The 26310-nt window shown below is 46.4% G+C and overlaps 1 protein-coding gene across 1 annotated transcript in view; it reads right to left on the bottom strand.

Moving 5' to 3' along the window:
• Nucleotides 1-26310, bottom strand: part of FAM178B (family with sequence similarity 178 member B) — a 260763-nt gene that overhangs the window by 58965 nt on the left and 175488 nt on the right. Inside the window, exon 8 of the mRNA XM_032229885.1 lies at nucleotides 21235-21366. Coding sequence (XP_032085776.1) covers nucleotides 21235-21366 — 132 coding nt within the window. The remainder of the gene's footprint in view (nucleotides 1-21234; nucleotides 21367-26310) is intronic.

Here is a 26310-nt window from a genome sequence, read left to right as displayed (position 1 = left end):
AGGCCACCATTTTGATTTTCCTGACTCCAAGAAAAACACCTTCCTTTTCCTGCTACCCTACAAACGCTCCCATTTTCACCGCTGTGTATGAATTTCAGGGCTGTCAATGCGCTTGACTTGATTTATGCATCGCTTTTATCGCTTTCTTTCCTTTCAGGAACTCACATGGAGAGATTTTGGGCTTGAAAACACAGAACACAGCATTATGGTCAAAACATTGCTGGGTTGGCTGTGTTCCCCAATCTCCTCCCCGACATCTGTCACTCACATTACGCCCCGTTGCGTTACATGACAGAGGGTCTCCACACAAGATGCCACAACCTTCAAGTGGAACAACTTCGACAGTTCTTCTGTGGGATCTCCATGGCCCATCGTCCCCATCCTGAGGCCGCCTCTTTTGGGACTCCTCTGACCCCTTCCAAGGCCTTGGCCTATCAGTCTAAGGGAGATAGGGAGACGTTGGACAGCTAACAGCCCTTCTGAGCCTTTCCTTTGTCTCCAGGGGCATTGTTAGCAATTGGCATCCATCGACACGGTTCGGTTATTTGGATGGACTGGAAGGACTTCTCCTGTGGGGACAGAAAGCAGCAGGTGGCCAGTCCAAATGAGGTGGTCCTGCTTGGAAGAATCAATTAACCGTCAACATCAGTGCAGGCATCTCATCCGAAGAGACGCCTGCTACACATCCTTGGCATACATCTAATTTTCAGTGACCTTTTGGTGGGCTTTTCCCAGTGGCTGAAATATGCTGATTTTTTTTGCTGTTCTCAATTGGAGCTCTTGAGACGCTGCTTTAGAGAAAGCTCTCAACTCTGGACTTCCTAATACTGTGGGAAATGCTCCTAAGCTATCATTCCAAAGTCTTCGCTGTGGAAGGGACTTCTGCTTTGCTTCCTCCAAAGATTGTACGCATCCAACTTTGCTTGGGGGTTGTTTTCTAAACCTCTCTTCTTATACGGGAAAGAACGAGAATGCAAATGGTGCAGTTTCACAGCTATACGGGGGTCTGGAACCTCCCCCAAAGCAGCCTCGATACCCATGATGATGAATCTATGGTACGTGTGCCACAGGTGCCACATGAGCCGTCACCCTAGTTCAGCTCCACCATACATGTGCGGATGCCTCCTGCCAGCCAACTGATCATCAGATCTTTGCCACGCATGCGTGGGGCGTGTGCAGAGGGGCAACATGCGCATGGGTGAAGTGTGTGCAGGGGGATCTGTGTGCGCATGCATAGTGGGCGTGGTGCACACAGGGGCGGGACATGTGTGAGGGGCTTTGCGTGTATTGCATTTGGGGGGTTTGAGTGTGCACACAGACACACTTTGGGCACTTACTCCAGAAAAGGGTAGCCATCACTGCTCTATACCCAAGCCCAAAATAACCCATGAAAAATGATCTTCCTTTATTTCTTTTCCCCCTTGGCTCAAATGGGATGATGAGAAGTCAAGGAGGCTGCGGATCTTGAAAGACACAACTTTCATCCGCCCGTCTTGGCTGTTTTGCAGCAAGGTGAGTGTACAAATTGCCATGTTCCATCCGTGGGAAATGTGGAGAAATCTGCATATTGAAAAACAATTTCTAAAGTACCGACTTTTGCATTACACTGAATGAAAATGTGTGGGATTAAAAAGAGAGATATACAGTACAGCAGCTGCGGCATTTGCTCAGTCAAACCAGCTCAGGGTGCCCTGGTGGGAAGAATGGGCCTCTTGCCTTCTTTTTAGCGGCTTCCCCAGGAGGCAGTCAAAAGGAGCAGTGGTGACAATGGGATTAAAGCACACTTCCGTATGGTGGAGCTTGGATACTGAGGACACAACAGGTATCCTCTTTCTCTTGACCCCTTGGCAGACGCTGCTGTTCCAGCTGGTATCTCACTTATTCCCACAGATTGACCTAGAGCAGTGATGGCACCATGCCAAAAATGTCATGCAGAAACGGTGCCCATGCTCGACACCGCACTCTGGAAAAGGCAAACTTCTAGTACACATGTGTACCCGATGATCAGCTGGCTGGTGTGCATGCACAGGCTGGTTTTCGGCACTGCCGTGTGTGCGCAGGACAGCTGATCATCGTGAGCACATGCATGCCAGAACCCTGGAAGACAAAAAGGCAAGGCCGCGCGTGCCAGGCAACATGGCTTTGCATACCAACTTGGGCACGTGTGCCATAGGTTCGCCATCACGGACCTAGAGGCAGAGTACCATGATCAAGCAATCAGAATAGAGCTGGAAGGGGCCTTGGAGATCAACTAGTCTGGCTCCCGGTCCATACAGGAGACCCGGCCTATATCATTGATGCATTGATATAGTGTGGAGAGGCCACAACTGCCTTGTGAAGACTGGGGGCCATCAGAGTCAAAGTAAAGCATCTGGGAAGGAATGCAGGATAATCTGATTTCTTGAAATTGGCAAATGGCAAACCTGTTCGAGGCAGACTTTCCAAACCTCCGTTGGATGTAATTGCTTTTGTGCGCCCGCGCTGTTGTTTTAAACGGCTATTTGAATTCTTGATTGTTTTGTGCCGCACACACATCGCCCCGAGCTCTGGTCACAGAAGTGATTAATATAGCTTAAACAAACACGTCGAAGCAGCAGCAAGCCATCCAATTCTCTCTGTTTCTTCATGTTCAGAACGGCCTGGACTCGTTTGCTTTCTGCCTTTGCACACATCGGGTGGCTGTTTGCCCCAAGCTGGGCTGGAACATCTGACCACTGTCTGTTGCAACACTTTGGCTATTGGCTGCAGCAGGTAAAACGGCCTGAAAACAACCCGATAAACAGCCCTAAAATGGTCTGGAAAACAGCTCACAAAACAGCCTGAAAAATGGCCTGAAAACTGCTAAAATGGTCTGGAAAACAGCTCCCCAAACAGCCTGGTTTTTGGCTATTTTCAGGCCATTTTTGCCCAAAAAACAGCCTGAAAACAGCCCCCCAAAGAGCCTGAAAACAGGCCCAAAACAGCCTGGTTTTGGGCTATTTTCAGGCTGTTTTCCATCTATTTTTGGCCCCCAAAATGGCCTGAAAACAGCCTGGAAATGGTCTGGAAAATGGCTCAAAAACAGCCTGGTTTTTGGCTGTTTTCTGGTGCTCCAGCATCTGCGAATGCCACCTGGCGACAGTGAACATGTCCACAGAGAGGGCTCTGCATGCCACCTCTGGCACGCGTGCCACAGGTTCGCCATCACGGCTCTAGGAGCTCAAATCCCAGCCTTTGGTGTTCCTATCTCCTGCTCAGCGTCCCTTGGATGCCAAAGTGCTTCTGCCTCTTTCAGGAAGATGGTTTCCAAAGCAGATCCTGCATTTGCAGTGATGGAAACAGTGACTGGGTGTCTCATTGGGGCTGTCTTGACCTGCCTCCTATGTAACAGGGAGGTTTTCCCCACAGAGGATGGTGACAGATTATTTATGAGACTCTGCAGGTAGGTATCCATCACTTTCCCCATCAAATGTATCATAGGAAAATGAAAGAGTTATTTTCAAAACGTGGGCCGGGAGGATTGTGGAAGGCGTGTGTTGGAAAGTTCACTTGCATTATCCAGCAAAAATAGTCAGAATATTTTTTTAAAAACAGATTCAAGTTCAAGCAAAGGGAAAAGACAAAAATTTGAAGCACAAAAACAAATTACTTTACGAGACACGTAAATGCTTGGTACACCTTGAAAATTAACGTCCTTCCATTCTTATTTGCGTCTTTTGCTTTCCCTGGTCTCTTCCACAGTTCCCCTTGAAAGACTCAGAAAACCAACAAACTCTATCAAAATATGTTTTGGTCTGAAAAACAAAAAAAAAGCATCTCGAATTTTAAGGGCTTGGGAGACTGAATGACCTCTGCCATTACGAATAATGTTGCATGAGACTAGAACATAGAATAATAGGTGGAAGGGACCTTGGAGGTCTTCTAGTCCAACCCCTTACAAGGGACCCTATACCAGGGCACCCCAACCTTTCGGACCTCAGGGACTACTAAATTCATAATTTTAAATCCCGTGAACCACTAATATGATCTCCCTAATGACAGGCTGGGTGGGCACGGCTAGGCGGTCATGTGACTGGGTTGGCATGGCCAACTCTATGTCACACACATGGAGGGGCATCTCGCCAGACTCTACCCACCCCTCCACTCCATTCCTCGCCATAGGGCCCCAACAGGAAGCAGTTGTTGGGGCTAAGCAGCTACCATGAGAAAGGGTTAACAAAACAGCTCAGTTCAAATTGGATCTGACCAAGAAGGAGGCTCAGCAGGTACCTCATGGAGGACTAGGAGCATAGGCTTTCCAAGCAGAGGGAAGATCTGCGGGAGTGCAACGCCAGGTGCCAGCACTTGGAGGCTCAGCGGGATGAGATGGTCAGCCAGTTCCAGGCCATGATGCAGTGGTGGGTTTCAATTTTTTGGGGAACCTACTCTGTGGGAGTGGCTTGCCAGCCATGTGACCAGGTGGGAGTGGCTTGCCGGCCATGTGACCATTATTTTTTAAAAAAATCTTTGGTGGGGATGTTGTCTTTGCATATAATGTGGCTTTTATTTTACTTGCAAGTACATATAGGTTCCTTCTGATAAAGACCCTTTTAACATTCTGAATTTGCAAAAGATGCCGATCTCTTGCAGGAGCATGAGTCACGCAAGAGCTAAACAATCTTAGCATTAGTCCTGGTTTTCATGTGTCCCACTAAACCACAATAGGGTTGATTGGATTCCGGTTGAGTAATGTAAACCCCAATTTGGGGTGCCTGAAACACGACTTGCAATCTGTGGATTGACCCCAGGATCCCAAGTCCTGTAGCCCCCAAAGTTTCTTTTTTAATTATTTACCTATTTGAATTTATTAGCCGCCCAACTCCAATGGACTTTCCTGTCCAGTATCCCTCCCCCCCCTCACTCCTTTCGCCCACTGCGTGTACACTACAGGCCCTGATCAAGGCAAGGAGCGAACCGGCGAACCCATCCAGATATAGAACGTGTGAACATGGTGGAGCCTTAAGGGGAAACTCCCTGTTTTGCAAAACCCTCGTTTCGTGACATTTTCTGCCAAACCCTGTGGGGAAAATCCTCCCAAGCCGCTTCCCCTTCTGTGTTAGCCCTGTGGAAACCAGTCAACTCTGCAGCCTCGAAAAGAGAAGAGGGGGGGCGGATTTATTGCCAAAAAGGAGCTTGGCAAAAGCCTAACGGGCGGGAAACGGTAGCACTGCAGCCAAACTGACCTGGAACAAGGAGCGATTGCTTCCAGTTGGTGACCACTAGCCTATACTATTCCAGACAAATGACTGTCCAGTCTCTTCTTGAAAACTTCTAGTAATGGAGCACCTACAACTTCTGGTGACAATCCGTTCCACCAATTAATTGTCCACTGTAGTTATTGATAGGAAAGTCTGAATAACAGCACACACTAAATGTTGCTTTTTTTGCAGTGTGTGGCCTAGGACTTCCCATGTCTATTTTAACTATGGTGCACCAAAAACAACTTTCTCCTGTTCCCTTTGGCCATGGAAAGTGAGGATTCTGCAAGCTGCAATCCAAATAGTTCTGGTGGACTGCAGGGTCTTCTAGAACCTTCTCCCGAGATTGGATAGTGAGTGACCTGCCGCTTAACTCTAAGGTCAACAGCGGCTTGCAAAGGAAACGCCTCTTTTCTAGATTAATCCATTCTATTAGCTGCAACCTCCTTGTCATTGCATTCTCAGCTCGCATACAAGCTGTATGTAATTTGATTATGTACTTTGGGGTGAGAGAGAGAGATGAGGTGAGAGGGAGAGAGATGAGAGAGAGAGAGAGAATGATAGAGAAAGAGAGAGGGAGAGGAGAGAAAGAAAGAAAAAGAGATGAGAGAGAGATTGAGAATGAAAGAGGGAGGGAGATGAGAGAGACACACAAAGAATGAGATGAGAGTGAGATAAGAGAATAGAGAGATGAGAAAGAAAGAGGAAGAGGAAGAGAAAGAGAGGCACAGATGAGAGAAAGAGAGAGAGATGAGAGAGATAGAAAGAGAGAGGGAGATAGGAGAGAAAAAAGTGAGTTGAGAATGAGGAGAAAGGGAGGTGAGAAGGAGAGAGAGAGATGAGAGGGGGAGGTGAGGGAGAGACACACACACAGAGAGATGAGAGAGATGGAGAAAGAGAGAGGGAGATGAGAGAGAGGGAGAGAAAGAAAGAGAGATGAGAAAGAGAGCGAAAGAGAGGTGGATGAGAGAGAAATTAGAGAATGAGATGAGAGAGAAAGAGAGGGAGATGAGAGGGAGTGAAAGAGAGACAGAGAGATGAGAGGGGGAGATGAGAGAGAGATATGAGAGAGAAAGAGACATAAGAGAGAGATGAGAGGGAGAAAAAGAGAGGGAGATGGGAGAGAGAGAGAGAAAGAAAGAGAGATGAGAGAGAGAGAGAGATGAGAGAGAGATGAGAGAGGGAGAATAAAGAGAGAGAAAGAAAGGTAGATGAGAGAGAAATGAGAGAATGAGATGAGAGAAAGAAAGAGGGAGATGAGAGAGAGAGAAAAAAGAGGGAGGGAGCTTATCTGAAAGAAACTTGTCCTAGAAATATTGGAATTTGTATTATGGTTCAACCTCTGTGTTACATGGGTAATTTTTACATTCCCAACTCTACCATTGGTTAATTGTTCTAATAGGCAGGAAGTTTCTCCTTAGTTCTAAGTTGCTTCTCTCCTTAATTAATTTCCATCCATTGTTTCTTGTCCTGCCCTCAGGTGCTTTGGAAAATAAGTTGACCCCACCTCTTCTTTGGGGCAGCCCCTCCAATACTGGAATACTGCTATCATGTCTCCATATAGTCCTTCTTTTCTCCAAACTGGCCTGACCCAAATCCTGCAGCCGTTCTTCATATGGTTCAATTTTTCAATTGCTTCAAAACAATGCCTGGCTTTTGAGGTTGTTTTTTTTTATTTTAAAGAAAGCAAACAGCTAGGTTGGATCATCAAACCATCAATGCTAAAAGAACCGCATTAGCACCAGTGAGGATCTCTGGGTTTCAAAGCCTGGGAATTGGCCCTGAAAGCTACCCAAGACTGAACAGCTAAGCAGGGATAAAAATAAACACAGCTTCCAGCAGAGTGGGAAAAAAAGAAGATGCAGAAGATAATTCTTTGCAAAATCCCACCAAAGTGCTTCCCATAAGAAACGGGGAGAAAGGCAACTTCGGGAATCTATGCAGGCAAGTCTACTAGATATAGGTAAAGGTAAAGAATGATTAGTACATATGTGCTAGTTTTTCCCCACTATAGGGGGCAGTGCTCATCTCCGTCTCAAAGCCGAAGAGCCAGCACTGTCCGAAGACGTCTCCGTGGTCATGTGGCTGGCATGACTAAACACCAAAGGCGCACGGAACTCTGTTACCATCCCACCAAAGAGATGGTTCCTATTTTTCTACTTCATTTTTAGGTGCTTTCGAACTGCTAGGTTGGCAGAAGCTGGGACGAGTCACGGGAGCTCACTCCATTACGCAGCACTTGGGATTCAAACCGCCAAACCGCCGACTTTTCAGATCGACAAGCACAGCATTTTAGCCATTGAGCCACCGCATCGCTACTATATATATAGATATAAATACAGTCATTGGGCTGCAGATATGCATACAGTCACTAGATGGTGGCAGAGAAGCAGGGGAAAAAACTCATTCTTTCCTGCCATCTAATGGTCTACTGGATTATTGCAGCCCAGATTGGATAGCTAGACCTTGGTTTACAACACTTCATTGAGTGACTGTTCAAAGCAGTGGTGGATTCCGGATCGCCCGTTGCAACTGGTACGGTGCAGCGGGGCTGGGCGTCCACTACATGAACGCCCACAGCGCACGTGCACAGCGCGCGTCTGCGTACTTACCTCCCACGATGCTCCAGCTGCTAGGTGGAATGTTGTGCAGGCGCCGTACGCTCTGTATGCGGAAGCCGCGAAAACCTCAAATACTGGTAAGGAGCACGGGTGGGCCCTCTGGAACATTGTACCGGAACGGAAACTGGTGCTCCCATACCGGTGCATACTGGTCGTAACCCGCCACTGGTTCAAAGTGACAACGGCACCGAAAAAAGTCTTAGGACCCTTTTCTTCACAGTTACGAGCTTTGCAGCACCCCCATGGTCGTGTGATCAAAATTCAGACGCTTGGCAACTGGTTCATACTTATGACAGTCGCTGTGTTCGAAGGTCATGTGATCCCCTTGTGTGACCTGATGAGCAAAGTTGATGGGGAAGCCAGATTCACTGAACAATCGGGTTAGTAACTTATCAACTGTGGTGATTCACTTAACAACGGAGGCAAGAAAGGTTGTAAAATGGGGGGCCTTTTCCTAACTCACTTAACAAATGTCTCACTCAACAACAGAATTTGTGGGGTAGTTCGTAAATTGAGGACTACCTGTATTGTGTTAAGATTCCTGGGACATTTAGTCTAACTAAGAGAGGAACTAGGGGGTGACATGATAGCAATCTTCCAATATTTGAGGATTAAATGGCATATAATATTTTAGAAGAATAGAATAGAATAAAATAGAAGAGTTGGAAGGGACCTTGGAGGTCTTCCAGTCCAACCCCCTGCTTAGGCAGGAAATTCTACACCACTTTAGGCAAATGGTTATCCAACATCTTCTTAAAGACTTCCAATGTTGGAGCATTCACAGCTTCTGGAGGCAAGTTGGTCCAATGATCAATTGTTCTCACTGTCAGGAAATTTCTCCTTTGTTCTAAGTTGCTTCTCTCCTTGATTAGTTTCCACCCATTGCTTCTTCTCCTACCTTTGGGTGCTTTGGAGAATAGTTTGACTCCCTCTTCTCTGTGCCAACCCCTCAGATATTGGAACACTGCTATCACGTCTCCCCTAGTCCTTCTTTTCATTAAACTAGACATACCCAGTTCCTGCAACCGTTTTTCATATGTTTTAGTCTTCGGTCCCCTAATCATCTTTGTTGCTCTTTTCTGCACTCTTTCTAGAGTCTCCACATCTTTTTTACATCACAGTGACCAAAACTGGATGCAATTATTCCAAGTATGGCCTCACCAAGGCCATAAGTGGTATTAACACTTCACGTGATCTTGCTTCTATCCCTCTGTTTCTGCAGCCAAAACTGTGATGGCTTTTTTAGCAGCTGCTGCACACGGTTGGTGTGATGTAGCAAGATTTAGCAGCATCTAAGCATCTAAGAGAAGATGTAGCAGCAATCCAAGAAGTCACGATGCCTCCCACAAACTTGGTGGAGAAATGCCTTGATGGAAACCGATCAAATACACTCATCTTGGCAAATATCGCTAATCTAACTTTGTATTTTGAGTATTCAAAACTATATGCATTGTCTCTCTGCTCATTAGCACAGCCTTGCAAGCAGCCAAGTCCTCTAGTTCTACTATTTGGAGAGGAAGAGGGAAGCGAAGGGAGCATCGCTTCGCCTGAAGCACCTGGCAGGGGTGTGCCAAAGGCAAACCTGGAAATAGGTTTTCTCTCATTTGCGTTTTGCCTTCTTGGGTAGTGGGAAGCCTTCACTCATTTGTCACAAGCTCAATGGAGGCACTGGGAAATGAAGAGCCAGGTGTACCAGGACATTTCTAAGTAGCTGTGTGTTGTTGCTACAAGAGGTAGCCAAGGGGGTCTCTTCTCCTCTCGGTTCTCCCCCTACGCCAGGGGTCTGCAACCTTAAACATTCAAGGAGCCATTTGGACCTGTTTCCCACAGAAAAGAAAACACCGGGAGCCACAAAACCTGGGTGGGTATGGCCAACTTGACATCACTCACTCCAACCCAGTCACATGCACTCCCCACCACCACCACGCCTACCCAGGTTTTGTGGCTCCCGGTGTTTTCTGTGGGAAACGGGTATCTCTCTGTCTCTCTTCTCCCTCTCTCTCTCTCCTCTCTCTCTCCTCCCTCCCTCCCCCTCCCTCCATTTCTCTCCCTCCCCCTCTCTTTCTCTCTTCTCCCCCCTCCCTCTCCCTTTCTCTTCTCCCTCCCTCTTTCTCTCTCTCCCTCTCTCTTCTCCCTCCCTCCCTCTCTCCTCTTTCTCTCTCTCATCTCAGGCCAAGCAAGGAGTGACTGGAAGGGGAGGGAGAGGAGTGGGGCCAGTCAGTGGTAGGTTCAGCTGACAGGGAGCCACAGCAGGGGGACAAAAGAGCCACATGCAGCTCTGGAGCCGCAGGTTGCCAATACCTGCCCTACGCTGTAACTCTAGGCATGGAACCACACAAGGGGAAGAGGAGAGAAAGGCAAGGCTCACAATGGAAGGGTATGCCTGCACCTTCGGCCCCAGGACAAGGTTTCTCAACCTCAGCTATTTTAAATGCAGGGACTTCAACTCACAGGATTCCACAGCTCCAATTTTACAACCTTTTTTGCACTGGTCATTAAGTGAACACCACGGTCTTGGAGCAAACCTATCTTTCACTTTGGAGCAATTTCCTGAAATCCAGATATAAACATCAGTTTTCAGCAGAAATGCCATAACTCGTTTCCATGTGACTGTGGGGATACCACAGACAGTATGTTTGTAAATGCAGAGAGATTGCCAAGCATTCAAAAAATGTGATCATGTGACCCGGAGAAGCATCATAATTCTGAAACCAGGTTGTAACTACCTTTGGGTGGGGGGGGTCTGTCATAACTTTGACCAGTCACTAAGTAACTGGCCATAAGTCAAGGACTTGCAAAGAGTCTCCAGCTTTCAGACAGAGATAGGCCGACTGAGCAGACTCTCTTGTAAGAAGCGGATCCTCCATGTGCAGGGACAATTCACTACAAAGGGAGGAGGAAATATGGAACAATTAACCAGTGTAACTGCTTGCTTCCAGAAGTTGTGGGTGCAACATCAGAGGAAGTTTGAAGAAGAGACTGGACAGTCATTTGACTGAAATGGTGTAGCATTTCCTGCTTGAGCAGGGGGTTGGACTAGAAGACCTCCAAGGTCCCTTCCAACTCTGCTATTCTATTATAAAGAAGAGCTGCTAATCTGATGAACGGATCACGTGGAGACTTCTGGAAGGAGAGGGGCGGATGGGACCAGATGGTCCTTGCAACTACTGATTTGTCCGAACCAGTCTGAACCGGCTGAATCCCACCCCTGAGTATACATAATACTATAACTATAATGACTATAAGTTTGTTGCTTGTTTCTTTACATTGTTTTATTTAGTGTCCTAGCACATTGATTGCTTATTTAGTATCCTGTGACCATCACTAAGTGTTGCGTCTTATGATTTAGGATGAATGTATTTCAATGATGACTATGATCATGATTGATCACTTATAGCTTTTATCTACACTGAGAGCACATGCACCGAAGGCAAATTCCTTGGGTGTCCAATCAATTTATATTGTTTTGATTTATTTGTTTTCCCTTGGGTCCATTCTCCTGCTTCGTCTGGTGACAAGAAGATGCTGCAAAGAACTGAAATTCCACTCTGGCGCTCTGAAAATTGGTTCCTGCCATAGGCTTTGGGGCCTCTGAGGCTGCCAAGCGGTACGACTCATGGGCTCTCAGGCGTTTATTGTGTGGGAAGCTCCTTCTGGCCTTTCCTTTATCAAAAGCTAGCACTGAAGCCAAAGGTGTCTATTTACAATCAACCCACCCCTCTCCGAAATTCAAATACCAACCCTTCTGTAAGTCTAATCCAACAATGGTCTCTTACAATCTGTCTCTTTCTCGCTCTTTCTTTTTTTCCTTCCAGATAACACAGACAGCCCCAGAACTTCTGCAAGCGCGCGCGTGTGTGTGTGTGTGTACAAGATGAGCAGCATCGCACATCTGCTGTTTTTGACCCGCAATATGCGGCTCCCAGTCTACAGCTGTTGACTGGGGACTGAGAAGATCTGTTTCTTGCATTGCTTTCAAGGTATGCCAAGGCTGCTGCAGTGATTGGCTTAAAATAATGTGTTTCCCAGGGCTGGGAACGCTTTCCCCTTCCCAGCTGTTTGTCCTATTCATTCCCGTCCCCCAATGTTGCATCTCAAGCCAAATCCCTGATCAACTTAGATCCTGCGCAGAGGAGTGCCAAAGACAAATTCACAGGGGTGTCAAATTAGAAATGCACAATGGCAGTTGGGCTACAGGAGATGAAGCAGTTTTTTCTCAACCTCGGTGACTTTAAAGTTGCGCGGACTTCAACTCCCAGAATTCCTCAGGGCTGCATGTGGGCTGGGGAATTCTGGGAACTGAAGTCAGAATAACGGTATAACAGAGTTGGAAGGGACCTTGTAGACCTTCATCCATCTGCTCAGACAGGAGACCCTCTACCAATTCAGACAAATGGCTTCTTAAAGTGTCTTCTTAAAAACTTCCAGTGTTGGAGCACCTGCAACTTCTGGTGGCAAGCTGTTCCACTGGATAATTGTCCTCACTCTTAGGAAGTTTCTCCTTAGTTCTAGGTTGCTTCTCTCCTTGATTAGTTTCCATCCATTGTTTCTTGTTCTGCCATCAGGAGCTTTGGAGAATAGCTTGACTTCCTCTTCTTTGTGGCATCCTCTCAAATACTGGAAGACTGCTATCATGTCACTTCTTTTCATTATATTGTTGTTATTGTTAGTTACGAAGTCGTGTCCAACCCATTGCGACCCCATGGACAATGTTCCTCCAGGCCTCCCTGTCCTCTCCCATCCTCTGGAGTCCACTGAAGCTCTCTCCATCCAGCCACCTCCTTCTCTGCCGTCCCCTTCTTCTTTTGCCCTCTCTTGAGTCACCAAAACAGTCAGCGTGAGCTTCAATGGACTCCAGAGGATGGTAGAGGACAGGGAGGCCTGGAGGAACGTTGTCCATGGGGCCGCGATGGGTTGGACACGACTTCGCAACTCACAACAACAAAAAACCTCCAGATGTGGCCAGATGACAACAAATCATGTTCCATTCTTATAACAACAATGTCTTATGAGATAGGGAATACTGAGGGATCAGTACAATGTAGTAGAAGCCTGAAAGTCAAGTTCACTTCAGTCAGGTCATGATACGGACAACTCCAGCAGCTTCACAACTCATTGAGGTCCCTGCCCTAAATAAATAAGTAAATGTGCCTTTGAGTCAGGGTTGACTTCTGACAACTGCCAAGTCTGTTTGATCTCAAAAACCCGAGAACAGTCAGAACTGGTTAAAGCTTGGATGGGCGACCACCCGATAGCCTCAGAGCTTTAGAACTGACGTGCAGGAGATCTTGCCGGAAAGGTGGCCACAGTAAACCACGTCTGTAATCTCGCCAAGAAAACGTAAAAGGTGTTCATGAGGTCGGAAGGGACTCAGGTCGACTTGAGATTGTATATGCTGTTAGTCTACATCAGGGGTATCAAACTCAAGGCCCAGGGGCCGGATCCGGCTCATGAAGTGCTTAGATCTGGCCCATGAGGCCACCCTGGAAAAAACAAAGGACTGGCCCACGGTGCCTCTGCCACTGAAAACGGAGCTCAGGAGGGCCGAACATGGTCCTTCCGAGCTCCATTTTTACAGGGAGAGGGTTGCAGGAGGCCATCGCAGCTGAAATAGAGCTCAGGAGGGCCGCGGGCAGTAGGCAGTGGTGGGTTTCTACCTGTTTGGACCGGTTTGGTCAAACCAGTAGTGGTTTGGCAGCCTGGGTCATTGGAACCAGCAGCGACCCAGGTCTGTCATGCCCCTGAACTGGTTTTCCAGGTGGCGCCATAGGTGCTACCATCTTGTTTTTCCCTTCCTGCACAGGACAATTTTTATTGCACTGCACATGCTCACACAGCACGTTTTCACGGGCAGAGGGTCGCAGCTGAAAATGGAGCTCGGGAGGGCCGCGGGTAGCTTTCCTAAGCTCCATTTTTGCTGGCAGAGGGTTGCAGGAGGTCATTGCAGCCAGAAATGGAGCTTGGGAGGGCTGCGGGCAGTGGTGGGTTTCTACTGATTTGGTTAAACCGGTAGTGGTTTGGCAGCCGGGCTCATTAGAATCAGCAGCGACCGAGATCTGTCACGCCCCCAAATCGGTTTTTCAGGTGGTGCCATAGACGGCACCATCTTGTTTTTCACTTCTGCACAGGACCATTTTTATTGCACTGCGCATGCGCACTGCGCATGCATCAAGTACGCACAGCGCGCCCACGAGCAAACTAGCAGTAGTGCCTGCTGGAACGCACCCCTGGTTGCAGGAGGCCATTGCAGCCAGAAACTGAGTTTGGGAGGGCTGTGGGCAGTCTTCCCGAACTCCGTTTTCACTGGCAGAGGGATGCAGGAGGCCATCGCAGCCAAAAACGGAGCTCAGAAGCCTTTTTAGCTGGCAGAGCGCTTGGGCTACTACAGACGCCCCTGACACGAGTGATATCCAACTGGCCCAGAACTCTGAGAGTTGAAGTCCACAAGTCTTAAAGTTGCCAAGGTTGAAAACCCCGGGTCCAGATGGAAGATTATTGGAGTGGGATGGGGATGTTAGGTTTGGAGAATTTTAGCCACCCTGGGCAGAAAAATAGAGAGGGGTCTCTTTTCTGGAGATGATGGATTGTAAAGCTATCCTTAGATTCATCTCCCATAACTCAGCCTGTTGTTCCTTGATGTCGCACCTGCTGCTCATTGCTTTCTAACTCCCTTTCTTGTCTCCTACAAAAATGCTGCTTGGAGCTACAACGATCCTTTTGAGACGAAGTTATGGAATAATTGACACTCAAGGAATACTAGCTTTTGTCAAGCGAGTACGGGAGAATTTGTGCAGCCTCAAACTTCTGCGAAGGCAGAAATCATTCTTGTTCAGAAGAAAGGGGGGTGGGGAGAGGAACAAAAGGCCTGTACAAAACTGGGAGGGAAAGGGGGATTTGTCAACAGCGGCTCGCTCGGCGCTGTTGAAAAGGGACTTGGCACCTTCAACAGGAATGGTTTTGTCTCAGAGTAAAAAAATGACTGGTATATAGCAGAAACAAATGAGATCTTTTTTCACCCTGAAAGCCATTTAATGTGATCGGTCAGGTCATAAATTCCTGAACTGAATGCTCTTTTTTTAAAAAAATAATAATAATTCTGTTGCTCTCTGCTTTGGGAGTGGAGGGAACGAAGAGGAGAAGGGAAGACAAATGAATTTTTCAAGATAATATAATGAGCACACAGTAAACGCTTAACACTATATGTTGGTGCAAATCAGATGCAGCACAGCTTAACCTGCTTCCTTCCTTCCTGGAGTGATTCAAGGCGCAGTTGAAACACCATTAAGGTAAAGGTTCCCATTGCCCAAATGTGCTAATCGTTCTCAACTCTAGGGGACGGTGCTCATCTTGGTTTCGAAGCCGAAGAGCCAGCACGGTCCGAAGTGGTTAAGACGCTGAGCTTGTTGATCAGAAAGGTTGGCAGTTCAACAGTTCGAATCCCTAGTGCCATGTAACCGAGTGAGTTCCCATTACTTGTCCCAGCTTCTGCCAACCTAGCAGTCTGAAACCATGTAAATGCAAGTAGAAAAATAGGGAATCCTCACCTTTGGTGGGAAGGTAACAGCGTTCCGTGTTCCTTCGGCATTTAGTCATGCCGGCCACATCATCATGGAGATATCTTTGGAAGTGCTGGCTCTTTGGCTTTGAAATGGAGATGAGCACCACCCCCTAGAATCGGGAAAGACTAGCACATGTGTGTGAGGGGAACCTTTACCTTTACCTAAGGCCTTAAACATCTGGCTTTCCCTCCCAAGGACTGAGAGATTAGATGATTCTTGACATTCCTTGTTTTCTTTTTAATGTTTGACATTTTGAATGATTTTTATAGGTTTTAAACTGATTTTATATGCCTTTTCTTGTTTTGATTGGGAGTCCTCCAGAGTCGATTGAAAAAAATGGGCAGCTGTTACCAATATTTTAAGGAAACAAATGTGTTTCCTCTGTAGCATCACCTGCCCTCTGGAATGAAATTCGGACGATCCCCACTCTGCTCATGTTCAGAAGCATCATACGGCTCCTCTCCTCCCAGCCGCTTGGCGAGGGAGAGCGAGACCCTCCACTTCATTGTGCTTGCCATCTTTTTTATCTTTTATGCTTTATTGATTTTAGGATAATTTCTTTCTTACGAACCACCCAAAGTGGTTGAGAGTCAGGTGGTATGCAAGCTATAATAAATTATTATTTAATTATCCGTCCATCTATCCGCCCACACACCCATCTGGCTGCCACTGCTTTAAAATCCAGCTTTCCCCCCCACTGGACGGCTCGAGTGATTCAGAAATAAAAGGTGAAATCCTTTAGTACATGCTATGTACAACAAACAGGAACATGGGATGGTGTCCCCAAAAAATTAAAGATGACTCTTGCCCCAAATCCAGAGGTGGGTTCCTACCGGTTCAGCCGAATAGGTATTAACTCAGCTGGACACGTGACCATACCAGTTCTATCCAGGGTGCCACCATTTTTATTTTCTGTTCTACACATGCGCAGAACATCTTCATTGAAAAAAAATATATGGTGGACGTGTCCGGTAGCCAAAGCATATTGGAAGCAAATACTAGGATGGCTGAATGGAATCCTCTCAATTAAACTATGCCTTAAGCCGGAAACTTTCTTATTAGGAATAATAGATCAAAAAATTTGCAAATCTGACCAATACCTCCTAGTCCATATTCTGACAGCGTCAAGGATTGTTTACGCACAGTGCTGGAAGAGTGAAAATGCCCCCACCAACACTATGGTGATGAATAAAATTTTAGAACTAGCAGAAATGAACAGATTGACGATGCGAATTAATGACAAAGAAGATACAGACTTTTATACAGTCTGGGAGAAGCTGTACAAATGGCTTGATGAGTCAGTGAAGACTTAGCCACAAAAAGAGATAGCTGACTAACCTAATACGATTAAACCAATAACTCAAATGAACAATATACAACAACTGAGAGATAAGCGAAAGGAGAAATGTATTAGGGGTGAGAACCCACCGTCGAGCAATTTTGTTACACTACAATGTTGGGAAAACTTTAAAAAGCTGATAGGAAATCCGCTATAATTACCTGCATGAAATTAGCGATCAAACTTCATTTTAGATGAGGCGAGAGGACTTATAATCCTTGCCTCTTCAAGCAAGGAAAGGGAAAGAAAACCAGGTTGTCCTCAGCAGAGGGAAATATGCAAATGTAATAAAGGTTAGAAGGGAGGGAGGGAGGGCAGTAGGGAAGTCAGGATGGAGAGGAGAAAGGAGAGGAATAGGAAAGGCAGAAGAAGGGGGGAAGGATAAAGAGGAGGAAGAGAAAGAAGAGAAGGGAAAGAAGGTGGGAAGAAAGAAGGAGAGGAGAAAGAGGAAAAACTGGGGAAGGAAGGAGGGAGGGAAGAGAAGAGGGTAGTAAAGAGGGAAAGAGGGAGGGAAAGAAAGAGAGAAGGAGAGTTGAAAGGAAGGAGGGAAGGAGGGAGGAAAGGAGGGAGATTAAAAGGAAGGAGGAGGGAAAGAGGCAGGGAAGGAGGAAAGGTATGTGAGAAGGAGGGGGGGACCGAGGGAGAGAAAGGACGGGGAAGGAAAGGAGGAAAGGAGAAAAGAAAGGAGGGAAGGCAGGGGAGAAGGAAGTAAGGGGGGAGGGAAGAAAAGAGGGAGGGAAAGATACCTAACCTTTGATGTTTATAATGATTTGATAGTATGGGAATATCTCGAAATGTAGTTGTATTGTTTGTTACAAGTTATGGATGTTGTATTTTCTTTTACCAATAAAATCTTTAAAGAACAACAATATATATATATATATATATATAATATATATATATATATATATATATATATATATATATATATATATATATATATATATATTTCCCCCTTTTTTAATGGTGTATGCATGCCAATCCCAGAGGGGTCCCAGAGATGGGCCAGTTTTCGCAAAAATGGAGGCATTTTTGTCTTCTTCCAGCCTCCAAAAGCACTCTGCGTGCTTAAGCAGGGCTGGGGGAAGGGAAAAATGCCCCCATTTTTGCGAAAAATGGGCCTATAGAGCCACCTATGACTCCTACATGGCCCCATGGGAGTCTGACAAAAGCCAATAGAATATATGCCTTTGCACAGGAACAGGAAGCTCAAGGGCAAGGCCCAAAGGGTATAAATAACCCTCACTCTCCACCTGTTCAGCTGCCCAGGACTTCAAAGCGATGCGGTTCTAGTTCATCATTAAACCATCTTTCCAATCAGCCTCCAAGTTTCCATTTTGCCTCCAGTGCCTTTCTCCCAGCTTGGAACAGAACCAGATGAATATTTCCTCCCACAGAAGTATGTCCCAGCCTTTCTCTTCAAACTTGACAAAATACAGGACAAGGGGAAGAAAGATAAATCCACAACTGATGAGGGATACTTAGTTTACAGAGATGAGTGGGCCTTTTAAATGTTTTAAAACATTTCAAAAAAACTCAGCGACCAACCTTCTCCACGGGGGGTGGAAAAAAAGGACATTTTCCAGGAGCCTGGTGAAAAAGAACATATTTACTCATCGGAATAAAAGCGCGATGCAATGCCACCCCTTTAATTTGGCTTGATGGCATGATACCCGGGCAGTTCTGACGGGCTAAATAGCCTCAGAGAGGTAGCTCAGAGGAAATTTCAGATATATTTTATGATGGCTACAATAGGATCCTCGAAGTCTAGGCTCTGTTTAGAAGAATAGAAGAGGATGAGGTAACAGAAGAGAGTACAGGTGTCAGGCCTGCAGCCATCTTTTATTTTGGATCTTTGGCCTGCCACACTTTCTATTATTCTACTATGCATTTTCTATGGTGGGAAAATGGGAGGGGGGATTGTACAGAGTTAGATAATATGTAGCCATAACAAAATTCTTTCTAGAAAGCCAAGGTCATCCTCTGTCTTTGCACCTCTACACCTGACTGGATGGAAACTGCCAGCATGGCAGTGGGAGATTGGACCATGTGATGGACTTGTGGGTATGTGGGCAAGATCTTGAACTTTCAACTGGGTGAGGAAAACTGGGAAGCTTTCAGATTCAGGTTTTCCCAGATGTGCCAACATGGCTCTCTTAATAAATTGGTACTTTGAGCAATACTTTGCCTTGGACTCTGATGTACTTTTGGATGCTATTTGGAACCCTGACATTCATCCGAATATCCATTAAAATACTTCAACATCTATCCCAACCTTCGGGGTGCTGTCCGGGGTCTTGAGCCCCAGCACTGAGCAGATCCTTGGTGGTATAGAGACCCCAGGGAAGATGGAGGAAGAGGACAACAGGTATATGAGAGAAAGAAAGAGGTAGGTTTTCGTGCAAAATGTTTATGGATGAAAATCTGTCATATGCTTATTAATATCAGTCAGCTTTATGCGGTAGTATACATTTTCCCATCACACATGAAATAGATGATTATTTGTCATGTTTAGTAATGGGCAATATTTCACGTTTCACTCCGTCTTTTACTAAGACGCCATCAAATAATTCAAAATGGATTTGGCAGAAATATGCCAAACTTAAAAAGAAAAGTCCAGTGTCAACCAAACTGTTCACCTAACCCATCCCCAGCTTTCATTACCATGAGACCACCAGTCACAGACAAGATTGTCCCACCACCTATGAGTTGGAGTTGCTGCAGACTCTCAGCCTGGAAAATTCTGTGGCCAAGATATGTAACTCTACTCTTAAGTTATGGTTGCTTCTGGCAGATGATTGCGTTTGAGAACTTTAAATTGTATTTAAGGGATGTTTGGATTCCCTGATAGCTCACCATTCATTTTTCAGGGACTAGTTTTAGGCTCAAGGATGAGCTTTTTAGAAATACAGCTTTGTCCATCGTCTTCAATCTCCCACCATGTCTTGGAGATCTGGGATTCATTCACACGGAAGAACACTGAGTTGTTAACCGCCTACAGGTTGTGAGTGTGATTTTACAACTTCAATAGAATCTCTGTAGTGATGAGGAAGAACCTCACAGTTGTAAGTGGAGATGAATATTGGAGTATCCTTTTGGTGAGTAGAGTAGAGTAGATTAAACCAGAACACTTTATTGGTCAAGTGTGATTGGACCAGGGGAGGGTTCCGGTTGCTGCTACTGCCAATTTGCTCAGGGACGCACTGTGTTCGCGCATGCACAGCATGAAAAAAACAAGATGGCAATGCCTACAGCACTGCCGATAAAACTGGTTTGGGGGCCTGGCAGGCTGAGTTACTATCTACTCAGCTGAATCGGGCCGAACCGGTAGGAACCTACTTCTGGATTGGACGCACAAGGAATTTGTCTCCCATTCTTAAGTTCTCACGATACATACAAAAGTAATATAATCATAAGATACCAACAAGAGAGGGTAGTAGAAAAGATGAGAAGGATAATAGTAACACAGCCATACTACACAGGTAAATATACTTAGACATAAGACAGCACTGTGATAATTTGGTGCTCAGTAGAGTGCTGGCATGGGGGAAGGGAAATACCTCTGGGTCTGGTTTTTTTGGCACATAAAGCAGACAGTTACAGAAGCACAAATGGCAGACTCAATCATTCCTCTGTATGCATTCACTTAGGAAAAGGTTTGAAAGTCAAATGGCAAGGCAGATACGTTGTCAGCTGTGTGTTTAACAGTTATCTAGCCATGGAGGACAACAGCAGTTCTCAATTGCCAGGAGGGAGGGAGGAGACCAGGAGAACTAAGCCTGGAACTCAAAATACCTAGTTGATATGCACCAGTGGAATTATTTGACCAGGAAATGATGAGGTCTATTCTTAGAAGTTCTCAAGAAAGCAATTCTTCAGAAAGGGGAGCTGGATATACAGACTCTTGAAGTCACTCACCACCAAGAGTCAAGAGCTTTTGGTCACTTTCCCAGCTTCTGCTCTTTGTTCACAGCTCCCCATTCCTTCATCCCTGCTGTAGGGTATCTTACCAATTTCTTCCTCCACCAAATGATGGGTGATCGGCAGTGGTGGGATGAAATTAGTTTAACAACAGGTTTGGCGAGTGTATGCGCGCAGCATTCAAAAAATGACCTTTTAAAGCTTCAAAACATGCCTTCTATGTCGGCACCTATGAATAAAACAGCTGGCACACAGCAATCCCCTATGCCACGCGAATCAGCTGAGCTAAATATAGGACAGGAAAGCGCAGGAGCGGGGGGAGGAGCCAAATGCTCACGGGAATTACTGGTTCGTCCGAACTGGCTGAATCCCAACCCTGGTTATCAGATGCTGTCTCTGAGGTGTTCTCAAAGCAAGAGCAGTGGGAGGCCTAGCTGTGAAAAATATAACTGCCCAGGTTGATGTTATGAAAACTCCCGGACTTCTTTTCAATTGTGGATCTGATTAGATCCTTCGTTCCGTTCCTACTTCACACGTAAAATCCTCCATTAGGCTCCCTCGGCCTCCCTTGTTCTTACCTCATGGTCAAGAGCAGACAGTGTCTTCCGCTGGTTTTTGGCTGGCTCCTTCTCCAGCTTCTGGCTCTTCTGCAGAGCCTGCTTCAAGCAGGCGGGCCTCATGAGTGGCAGGAGGTCGCAAAGCTGCTGCAGCTGTGGAGAAAAGAGGTGCTTACAGGTGCAACTACCACAAGCACACACAAGCAAAGCAAGGATCATGGAGACTAGAGCTCTTCAAATATCCCAAAAATCTCCTTTGACCACCTCTCTGCCACTAAAAGACAAATGATTGTTTCCTAAATCCAGCAGTGGTATTCAGCCGGTTTGGACTGATTCAGACAAAACGGTAGTGAAAATCTTGAGTAGTTCAAAGAACCGGCAAATATCAGCTCTGCCTGGCCCTGCCCTCCCTCACCCACCGTTCCCTGTCCTGGTTCCACTACAAAACTGCGTTTGACTAAAGCGCGCTGGACGAAACCGCATAGCTGACGTCATCAACAGGGCAACAACAGCGTGGAGACAGAAGCACGCTGTAAACGCTAAACCTAAAATTAACCCCTAAACCTAACCCCCCTAAACCTAACCCTTAACCTAACCCTAAACCTAATCCTAACCCTTAACCTAACCCTAACCCTAACCCTTAACCTAACCCTAAAGCTAACCCTAACCCTTAACCTAACCCTAAAGCTAACCCTAAAGCTAACCCTAAAGCTAACCCTTACCTTAAGTTGAATCAGCTTGCTTTCAAAGTGCTATTTAAAGCGCCCTTCTTTCTCCGCGCTCGCTGTTGTCGCCCTGTTGATGACGTCAGTGACGCGGTTTAATCGGGCGCGGCTTAGTCGAGCGCGGCTTAGTCGAGCGCGGTTTTGTCGTGCCACGCCCTGTCCTATATTCCCTTGTTTTTTTTAAAGAGTTTTATTGTTTTTTAGTTACAAAAATAAACATTCCATCTTTCCTTAAGCAGTGTGTCGTCTGGGTACAAACATCTCTGTGCCACATCTTCCACATTCATATTAAAATTATTTCCCTAAGTTTAGTATTATAATATATTGAGCATTTAAATGCTATGGAACTCTCCATTTTTCTTCTTAATATCTTCCAGTAATAATATCATATCAACATTAAACATCATTATTCTCATCATACACATACTGTTTTTATCTTATTTATATCTTTGTCTAAGTGTATTATCTACTTTTTTTTTTTTTTTGCTTTCTTCATTTGCAAACTCCTTTTTTTCCTTCCAACCATTGGTAAAATGCTTCCCAAATCATATAATGTTCATTTGGCTCTTTCTCCTTCATTGCTAATGTTAATCTGTTCGTTTCTGCACATTCTAATACTTTCCTTACTCCCTTCTCATCCATAGGGATCTCTACACTTTTCCAATATTGTGCAAATACAGTTCTAGCTGTGGTTAATACATGAATGATTAAATATACATTATCTTGTTCCCTATATTCCCTTGTTTTTTAGCTCAGCTGATTCATGCAGCAGAGCTAGAACACAGCTCAGCTCACCAGCGCTGACACCGAGGGCGGTCTTTGAGTGCTGCGCATGCACACTAAGCGCTCTCTCATACAACCAGTAGGAAAAAATTTGATATCCTACCACTGCCTAAATCTCAGTAAACTCCTTTTGAGAGAGCTGATTTAGGATCTGTTTCCAACCAAATAATGTGAAGTGGACTTCAGTGTGTAGCATTGCCGACAGATTCAAAGTCTTAACACCGAGTTGGATCGTGCACTGTGACCCACAATGCGAAGCCTTCTCATTTAGCTGCCCCAACTCCTGGACGCCTTTTAATAAAATCTGTTAGTAGGAAAACTTAATATTCTTGTATTTCACAGTACTGTTAATATTTATGTAGTTCATGGTTCTCTGAGGAAGTGAAATGTAGCTTGCAAAAATAAATGTTGTGCCCTTTAATAAAACTTGCTAGTTGGAAATGATCCTACTAGACTTTTTCTGGTTTTTGGCTACTATAGAGTAAAACTGCACACCTACAATGTCTATAATAAACGAAAAAATGGATCTGAAAGAGATGTTTTGATCAAGTGTCCTCTTCCTGATATATTAGTTTGTTGTGTGCAAGAGCCAGGGTGGACATCTATGGCCCCTTTACGACCTGTGGACTTCAACTCCCAGAATTCCTGAGCCAGAACAATAGTGTTGGAAGGGATCTTGGAAGTCTCCTAGTCCAACTCTTGCTTAAGCAGAAGACCCTATATCATATTTGACAAATGGCTATCCAATCTCTTCTTAAAAACCTCCAGTGAGGGAGCACCCACAACCTCAGGCAAGCCTGATTAAGTGTTCTCACTGCCAAGAAATTACTTCTCGGTTGCTACTCTCCTTGATTAGTTTCCATCCAATGCTTCTTCTCCTGCCTTCAGGTGCTTTGGAGAATAGGTTGACCCCCTTCTCCTTTGTGGCAGCCCCTCCAATATTGGAACTCTGTCAGTTGAAGCCCACAGGTTGTAAAGAGGCCATATTTGCTTCTCTCTCTATAGGAGGACTGCTTGATTTTCACATGTGAGTCCCATCCGAAGGGACATATCTCAGAAGCTGAGTTCGCATTCATGATCCACTCAAGTCAAGAGTGAAGAACAGATAGAAGGGAAGTATAGCCAAGTCAAAGGAAAGGAGAGATGAATCTTGAATCTATATCTATCTATCTATCTATCTATCTATCTATCTATCTATCTATCTATCTATCTATCTATCTATCATCTAAAGGGCTGTGTGTGTGTATGTTCCAGCATAACTCTGGAACACCTCAAGCAATTTCAACCAAACTTGGTACACAGATGATTTACTCTCTGGAAACAAATACTGTGGGGGTAAGACACCCCTAACACCCTTCAGCATGTGTGTTCCATTAAGATACAGCCTGTTGTGCCTTAAAATGGCTTCTACTGTACAGCCATAAAATGGTTTCTAATGTACAGCGTGATGGAGTTGCCATGGTAATGGCTTCACAGTACTCCACAAGGTGGCTCCCTCTTGTAAGGGGGAAAATCCAACATTAGAAATTGCGTTTGGTCTGGACATTTTCAACACGGTGGTATCATAGTTCTTGACACTTCTGGGGAGCACAGGGAAAACACTTTTAACTAATTTAATTGTCGCCGAAATCAGGGCCCAGGGAGAAGTCACTCTTGCCATCGGTTCTTCAGGAATTGCAGCAACGTTAATGGAAGGAGGGAGGACAGGCCATTCTGCACTTATGTTGCCACTTGTAATTCATTCCTTTTCCTGTCTAATACAGAATTGGCAATGCCGTGTTATCAGCTAGTTGTGAATAAAGAATGCTTTTGGTCTCCTTTTGGCTGGGGATGGATTAAACAGCCTTGAAAATGACAGGGAAGGAAGAAAGAAGGAGAAGTTGTACAATCTTCTGAGGAAGTATTCTGTAACTAGACTTTTAAATCCAGCATTCCTTCCAAAGAGAGTTTTGCATCTTGGAGCGAAGGGAAGGGACGCGACAAGCGGGTATGCAACAGCAACCTTTATTGAGAACAGAGTGACTACGATTCAACGTGGCGTGGTTCGCGCCAAACATTTATACCCCCGGGTTTGAACGAGGAGCCAATGGGGCGTCGAGTAGCTCGACCAATCGGGGCGAGGATTGAACCGGCTCCGCCCGGGAACCAATCAGAAAGGGAGTCCTTTATCCCCGCGCTTGTATTTCCCGCGCTAGTATTCAACACCCCTCCCCCCCTAGTCAAAGAGTCCCCTTAGGAAGGGCAAACATAGTCTTGTAAGTAGGTGGGACGGCGACGTTCTCGTCCCGACCTTCGTAGCTCCCCGGCGGTTGTCGATGGGGGGGGGAACCGCCGGTGGAGGTGTGTCTGTGGCGGGGCGGTGGATCTGCGACGCGGCCTCGTGAGATGGCGCTGGCCCCGGGCCCCGTGCCCAATGTCCATTTGTCCGGGGTGGCGTCTCCGTGGCAACAGGAGTGTCCGACAGTGGCTGCGCGCAGTCTGGTTGGGGTGTAAGTTCAGAGTCTCGATAAGGGCTTCGAGGAAGGGAGTAGCCGGGTGAGGCGCGTCTGTCCGAAAAGTTCGTATCGGCTTGTCCCCCGTTCCCCGGGTAGAGGCGGTCCGTTTGGGGGAAGATCATCGAGGGTGGCCCGTGCTGAGAGTGGGTGTCTGAGATGCTCGGGCCGTCTGTTTCCGTGGGGAGGCGTCGCCTTAACTGGTCCACGTGGCGCCTCCATTGTGTTCCGTCGGCCAGACCGACCCTGAAGGAACAGGGGCCGGTCAGAGCTGTGATGGTTGCGGGAACCCACCGTGGATCCCCCGAAAAGGAGCGGGCCCATACAGGATCCCCTAACTTAAACGCGTGGGAAGGGAGGGCCCCCAGGTTGCTCGGCAGATCCCCTGCGTAAAGTGGATGGAGCCTGTCTAGGGAGGTTCGCAATCTCCTACCCATCAAGAGCTCCGCGGGGCTTTTATTAGTCGTTGGGCAGGGTATGGAGTGCTGGCTCAAAAGGTAAGCTGCCACTCTTTCTTGCCAGTCGCCCTGGTCCATGCGGCCTAAGGCTTCTTTGGCCGAGCGAACTGCGCGCTCCGCCCGGCCGTTATTAGCTGGGTGATAAGGGGCTGTGGCCGCGTGTCTGATTCCTTGTTCTGCCAGGAATTCTTGGAACGTGGTGGAGGTAAACTGGGGCCCATTATCTGAGACTATCACATCCGGTAACCCATGGGTGGCGAACATCTTACGAAGGGCCCTCACTGTACTCTCTGCTGTGGTGGAGGTCATGATTACCAGCTCCACCCACTTGGAGTAAGCATCGACTACTATCATGAAGTTTCGGCCGTGGAAGGGGCCGGCGAAGTCAATGTGTAAACGGGACCATGGGCCTCTAGGGATTTCCCACTCCCGGGGTGCGGCTGTGGGGGGATTCGGCCTAGAGTTTTGGCAGATCCTGCAGCGGCCTACGTAGTCTGCAATTTCCGAATCTAGCAAGGGCCACCACACATAGCTACGGGCTAAGGCTTTCATTCGCGCTATGCCTGGGTGGTTTTTGTGGAGTGCGGGCAGGATTCGTGCCCGCAGGGCTGTGGGGATCACTACCCTGTCCCCCCAGAC

Source organism: Thamnophis elegans, chromosome 13 (genome assembly GCF_009769535.1).
Source record: "Thamnophis elegans isolate rThaEle1 chromosome 13, rThaEle1.pri, whole genome shotgun sequence".
Lineage (NCBI taxonomy): Eukaryota > Metazoa > Chordata > Lepidosauria > Squamata > Colubridae > Thamnophis > Thamnophis elegans.
The sequence above is the reverse complement of the archived record's forward strand: the minus strand, read 5'-3'. Positions and strand labels throughout refer to the sequence as shown.